This window comes from Copadichromis virginalis, linkage group LG7 (genome assembly GCF_057382275.1).
Source record: "Copadichromis virginalis isolate Kocher_CV1m ecotype Utaka linkage group LG7, C_Virginalis_male_GT1.1, whole genome shotgun sequence".
Lineage (NCBI taxonomy): Eukaryota > Metazoa > Chordata > Actinopteri > Cichliformes > Cichlidae > Copadichromis > Copadichromis virginalis.
The window spans coordinates 61961483-61968752 of NC_140624.1; the positions used below are offsets into that span (position 1 = coordinate 61961483).

At 40.0% G+C, this 7270-nt stretch overlaps 1 protein-coding gene across 1 annotated transcript; it reads right to left on the reverse strand.

Annotated features, from left to right (window-relative positions):
* Positions 1-285: 285 nt before the first annotated feature.
* Positions 286-7068, reverse strand: LOC146706454 (chondroitin sulfate synthase 3-like). Its single transcript, XM_085464607.1, has 3 exons — positions 6500-7068; positions 5822-6105; positions 286-4765 (listed from the first exon to the last, which is right to left on the reverse strand). Exons 1-3 carry the CDS (start codon positions 7062-7064, stop codon positions 3191-3193), a joined length of 2424 nt encoding a protein of 807 aa, XP_085320733.1. The 5' UTR covers positions 7065-7068; the 3' UTR covers positions 286-3190.
* Between the last annotated feature and the right edge of the window lie 202 nt (positions 7069-7270).

Consider the following 7270-nt stretch of genomic DNA (forward strand, 5'->3'; position numbering starts at 1 on the left):
TTGTCCGACCCCACCTCAATACATGAATACTGAGGTAAGGTGGTCCATCAATACATTTCTATTTTCTTTTATTTCTTGGAACTGTAATTTTAGTGTTATATTGCATTATAATTTTAACTTGCAGTGCTATATTGTACTATGCTGCTGAGAGACTTGTCTTCTGCTCCTCTAACACATTTCATTGCAATGTTGACCCTGTGCTAACTTGCTTATGACAAATATAGCTGAAAACTGGTGATTGAATGATTAAATTTAATTAAAATGAATAACTACATAAAGCATTAGTGTGATGAATGAATTTAATACTCGAAACTGACTGACTGTACTGAAACAAATTATCAAAGAACAAAAGTAAAATTTAGTAAATGCTGGTTTCTACAAGCAGTGCTTTGGCACAGGATTTGAAAAACAAAAACATTCCAAACAAACTAAATTTGGGTCAAAAACATGGGTCAGATTTGTTTTAGTCCAGACGCAGCAATGACACACAATATTATCTCTGTGATTGATTGTAGATACAAATTCATGCAAAATGGCTCATGGCTAACAAAGTGTCCTTTATTTAGCCCAACAATTTTCTGTGGCAAAATACAAAGAAAACATACAAAGAGAAACTGCAGCATTATCAGAATGCACCATCAGAAGAACATCCCATGCGTGAAAGACGCCAGCGAAAAATAGCTTTATTACAGGTGCTAGAGGTCTGCCTGAACTGACAGGAACAGGGGTGGTTCAAAATATTTATACCAGAAAGTGCTGCATAATCAGTCAACCAATCAAAAGGCTTGGCCAAGAACTCACCAACTTCAAGCTTCAAAAACCAACTGTGTGTGGAGCTGTGACATCTGGTGGAGAGCTTTGTTTTGCCACCAGTGCAGGCAGAGCCTTTTGGGGCACTGTTTTGAGACGGTGCAAAAACTAGCAAGTTAAACTAACTGTTGTAGTGGGCAAAGGAAGGAAATAGAATGACACTCAAATTTCAGTTGGTTCCAGATCACTGTCTTGAAAACTGAAAAGTTGATTTGTTTTTCATTTGTGTGTAATTTCAGCTTTTCTAGAGTCTGTCCTAATGACTTCTGTAGTCACATTTAACAACAACAAAAATAAAAATAGAACCAATAAAGGATAATCACACATCTTCTATTAAGAATTAAAATCAATCATTTACACTAAGGATAATTACAATAAAAATGGTCAATAAAACAATAAAAAAAATTTCAGAGCCAGTAAATTAACAGCATTCAAACTTTGCAGTTCCACATGAACATCATTAAATCAACGTGAAATAATTAAAAATTGAATTTTCAACCAACCCTGTACTAGATTTACCTCAAATGTCTAAATGATTTTAAAGGTCACCCAATCATTGCTTAATCAGTCAGGGGAGAAAGCCTATATTTAATTCAGAAACAGGACTTCAGTCTAAAACAAGATTTAGACATTTGCTTATATTTTACAATCAAATCTCATTTTTATAATAAATACTACTGCTTATATCAGCTCTAGAGTTACAGAGAGCTGTAAACTTTATGCTGAAATTGATCTTAAACTGTACAAAAGTTAAAATGTCTGTTTTAAAATGCAAAAACTGGTTAGTATAGTACTTTAATTCTTCATATTAATAAAACAATACCTCACCATCTGGCTGCATGGCAAACTTAAAGTGCATTATAACACATAATTATCTGAGCTTATAAATGCTGTGTCTGAAATTGTAAGATGTTTTTGATTTGTTTTGCAGAAAAAAAAATCTTTTGTGCATGAATAAGAAAGTATTGTGAAAGTGGTTATCCTGCCTTTAACTGAGTATTTTATTTATTGGTAGGTAGTGCATTCCACTTTCAAGCCTTTAGATGCAGCGTGTCACTTTACCTTTGGTTTAATCACAGAAATGATTATTTATTTATTTATAATGTAAAAATATAAGTGTGATGGAGGTTCAGGGGGTAGTGCCAGGGAGGCTGGAGTTGGAGGTGGCAACAACTGGGAAGCTGCTGGGGCAGCAAAGTGAAAGGCACAGTTGTACATAAATGCACACAACGTGCAACGCTGAGTGTCTCGGGTCCTTTTGGTGTTTACAATAATTTTTTTTAATTTATAAAGCTATAATATCATTTTTCATTGGTATTTGATTTAAGCTGTGCCTACATTTATTGTATGCATCCTGGGTAACTGAGAATGAGGTTCTGTCTTAGTGCATCTTCCTAGGTTTTGATTGAGTAAAATGATGGCAGTGAAGCTGCTGAATTATGATACTCTAAAATTAATGAAAGCAACATTATATTTAGACTTGAGACTGGAAATAAGACAGCTGAGCAGGACTTATTTCTAGAACAGAAGCATACAAGAAATGTGGACAGACAGTAACTACACGGGCTCAGCTTCAGCTTCTGCACGAGCCTATTTCTAAACTGCAGTGGGAGATTAAGGTAGATTAGTTTACCGTAGATCAACACAGCAGTACCAAATCGCTCACCTAAACATACATACAGATTGTTTTGCGCAGCACACCATGCTGCTCAATGAGAACTTATGGAGAGAAACAACAAATTATCTAATTCACTGACTCACTGAGTTGTAGGCAGCATAATTGTTGTAGGCGACAATTATGCTACAGACTCAAACTTGTAGCAAAGTAAAATATCACTCTATGAATAACTTCCAGCATTTACAAATCTCACTTACCATATCAATAATTTCTGTTGATTTCATTTTCTGATAGTACTTTTTAATTGCCAAGTATTTTGAATAATGCAACTTGTTCTTTGGGTCATTTAATTAATTCCTCAACTTACCCAGATTAGCAAGTAGTTAATTTATATCCGGGTATAAAAAGGAGACTAGTAGAGAGTGATGCATAACTGTACAAATAACAATCAGCTACATTTAGCTATTACATATAACAAATATTTATTTTTCTCATTTTTTCCAATTTTCCAGCTGGTTTGGAATAAAGTAAAGAAGCAGATAGTTGGCCTTGCTTCTGCACTAAATTGGGTGCAGATCTGTTCTATCTCCTTTTGGTGTCTTCAACATTGGTCTATCTCCTGCTGGTTAAGCTGTGTCTAGTACCATTTCATTGGTTAGAGTACACTCAGTTTTAGAGACATGACTGCCTTGGGCCCCACAGTGCATAGCTATCTGCGTTTAAGCAGAACAGAAAGTAGAGGAGTCCTGGAAAGTTGAAGTATCAGGATGAAGTTCTGTTATAGCCTACCTCTATGTGTTTCTCAAGCCACATCTCTGCTAACTGCACAGCTGATGCAAATGCACTTGCTCTTGACCCAAGACACATTTTATATTGCTTCTGTTCAAGGCTTGAATTGCAATTGATAGGATGATAAACGTGGACAATTCCTGGTTCTTGACTGCGTAAAACCTTTAAACCAGAATTAATAACCTTGGTGTAGAAGTCTACATCTTCCAACCCCCAGCCTAGGATGGATGTATCAAAACCTCCAGCTTTTAGTAAATCGCTCTTAAAAACACAGGTGGTTCCAAAGCCATAATCACGCCAAAAGCCACTTTTCTTGGTGAGCACAAAGTTGTTTTCACTTGGGGCTTTTTCACCGTACACAATCTTAGGGCTGTATTGGCTAAAGATAACAGGAAAATAGACCTGTCTCCCTTGAATAGCATTATCTCTGCAGCGCTGCAGAGCATCACCACTAAAGATTAGATCAACATCACAGAGGAACAGTAAAGTGTCATTATCAAGCTGTGACGAACCCAGCTCTAGAGCCAGCCCTCGTGAAAAATTTCCTGTCATGGGGATTACAGACATATCAGCTTTAGGATACTTTCTCTTATAGTCCATTATTAAATGAATATGCTTTTTTATATTCTTATTGTTTACATTGTCCACCAAAATGATGCAGAGCTGAACATTTTGTTTAGGTATCAAACACACTTTCTCAAAGTTCTCCATAAACCGAATAAAAGTGCCATAGCGACCAGACAGTGGGACGAGAATGCTGATCTTTTTCTGGCTTTGCTCCCACATTTCTCTTGTTGACTCATAGAACTGGAAAGGTGACAAGAACTTCAGAGAGTTGGATAGGAATGACAGGGATTGGGATTCAGAGTTGATGGCAGCCATAAGTTCTGAAACATTTAGATCTTCAGCTTCACTAAAGAAAGGTCGGCTGAAGGACTGTTGAAGGTAAGCATGCCGCCTCACAGGCAGAGTTATTTTACGTCCCTTGTGTTTTTTGTACAGAAGCAACAAGTCTAAGACGTATTCTGCACCATGTATTGGATCCACCCTGTAGTAGCCATACTGAATCTCTTTAAAGTCAATTACATGGCCACGTGTCTTTGAATTTTCATTAATCATTTCCATGACCTCTAGTATAATATTGTCTTCAAGGGCAGTCCGAAGCAATTTTCCAAGGCTTTGCCTAGCCATCTTGTTTTCAATGGCAGAATAAATATGTTGGCCTGTCAGGAAATCCCACTCAGTGACATCATTTCTCTCACTGGGCACATAGCGCATGTAGGAAGGTGGAGACCCCAGCTGTTGGTCCTCCCACAGTATTTCTGTATCACTAAGATAACTCATATGTAGGCCTTCACGATGGAGTAGGATCGTGCGGTAACGGAGCCTTGAGATCTCACAGCTGAGCATGTAGTTGTGGAGCCGGTACTGGTAGGCAGGACTTTTGTTGGGATGGAGCGTAATGGCATTGTGGATCTTGCGACTGTGAAGTTCTTCAATGAAGCCTTTTTTGTTGTGTTCATAGTTTTCATAGAACAGTTGCTGCATCTACGGAAAGAATTTAAAAGTAATAAGAGTATGGATGTCCAAGCATCAATACACACAACATTGTTGATTAGAGCTGGATGATATATATCATTAGCAATTCAAATTTGTTAAACAACAAGACAATTATTTTTCTTTCACGAAACAAAATACATTCCATGTCCTAATTGCTTGCTGGCCTTGGTAGCTGGGGATTGGTCTGCCAGGGTCTCCGTCCTGGCTGCCATCCAGCACTCATTGCACCTGACGCCTATGGTGCCTCATGCGGGAAGCGGCCTCGGAAGGGGGGCCTATGTCCCTTTTTCAGGCTGGGCCCAGCTGGGCTCCATGGACTAAAGCCGGGCCCTCGGGCACCCTCTTCGGTCCCAATCTCTAGTGTGGGGATCCAGCAACCCTATCCCGGGCAGGATGAACAGTTCCCTCAATCCTCTGCACATAGGGGTTTTTGAATTGCTCTTTGTCTGCCATAGGAGACCCTACCAGGGCAACACAGCCCCTGGTATCCCTGGGACACACAAACCACTCCACTACGATAAGGTACCATTTCACAGAGGGACAGTACAGTTGGGTGACCTCCAAGAAAATATCAATTAATATCTGTGATATCTGTGAATATATAGGAAAATACTGACTGGAAGGATCACTCACAGATTTTAGAAGTCTGACAAAAAAGAAATAATCCAATATGCTAAGAACAGGGGTGGATCTACATGGGGGTGTGAGGGGCACACTGCCCCTCTGCTGTAGAGGCCCACCACAACTTTTATGTCTTTAAAATACTTGTAAAAACGAATAGTCTAAACCTACCTACTCAAAAAATGTCTTTGTTTTCTTAGAAGAATGATATAGCAAATAGTTTTAAAGTGTTTTTGTGGATATTTTCTTGACTCCATGTACATATAGGGGATTTTCACATACCCCACTGAAGAAGTGTGTGCCACCCTGCCTACACCTCTGCCCGTCCTTTGCCTCCCCATGTGAAGTTTTCTCGATCTGCCACATGCTAATGACCTGAAACACAATCTCTCACACATACACACACGCAGATTCAAGTCTTACCTCATAAGACCATACACACTGTGTGCCTCCAAAGCGTCGTACACAACGCCCTACTTCCACATCCTCATGGGTGGTGTACATCTCCCTTAGACAGGTACTGATGTGAGGGACCATCCTGCGTAACACCTCTCTACTAAAGATCATCCCAGGACCTCCCATGCAAAAGTTTTCTCCGGGTTCTAGAGCCAGTCGTCCTAATTCTTCAGCTGTGCCCAGCCCTGTCTGGCCAAGGTAATGGGGCTGACTGCTGTTGAGTGACCGCAAGAACAATTCCAGCTTCCCACCTAGCAGAAAGTGAGTTGTAAGAAATAACTGTTATCAAAAATGGCAAAATGTATGTATTCTAGACGTGTATGTGTGCATGCCTTTATCTTACTTATCTCTCAAGATAAAGACTCAAAGTATGTAAGCATGTAACCCACTGTTTTTTGTTTTTTGTTTTTTTTAAACACTCTTTTTACACTTTGTAGCTGGATGAAAAATATTAACAACTTAGCAAAGTGTACAATCGTAGCTTTGGTTGCCTAAAATGAGACTACATTAATTTATCTCAGTAATTTCAAAGAGATGTTGTTTTCACTAAAGCGACACAGTATTGCATAATGCATAGCATGTTCCATTTTTCTGTGACAAATAAACAAACTGCACTGGCATCAAATTCACTCCCAAAATAAGCACCTCTTATATAAACATCATCATCTGCCCGCATGAACCACTCGAATTTATCCAGGTAATGGTCATGGATGTACTTTAGCATCATGAATGATTTCTTCTGTGGTGGATAGGAATCATCAACACCTGCCAGCGAAACCACAGGGAGGGGAGCAGGCGCGTGGACGGTCCCAGACCCAGCGCTCGAGAAGAACTCCACCTTCCCGGGTATAGAAGCCGCCCATGTCTCATACGCAGCCCGTGCTCGAGACGTCAGGTATTTTTTGGCTGTCATCACGCCAACATAAATGAAACGCTTTGGTTTGCTTTGGGTTCTGCCTAAATGTGCACTGCTGTTCTTCGTACTGAATAACCTGTTCTCCTCCGGACTGTCCAGATCTTTGACTGACACGGACTTCCCGTGGATGTCAGCACCTATAGCAACGGCGGAGTCACTGTAGTACAAACACATGGCAGATCTTTTCCTTTTACTTTCCAGAACCTGAGGTAAAATGAGCCAAGAGGACGCTGTGAATCCGAGAAAGACGCCGAAGATCACGGTCGTCCACGATCTTCTGGACTTAACAGCCATTTTCGTATCCTACGAAGAGTACAGTTCTGCGGTTAACGGGGACCAAATGTATGATTGCTGACGCTGTAAGGGTGGTGCTAATCTGTGAAGCATGCTATCCCTATGGAGCAGGAAGTTTCCGTTTTAGTAGCATAAGTCACGTAGCGGGGCATTTCCTTCACAACATTAAGAAACATGTTAGCCTGTCCCCAGCCGTCCCATGACGT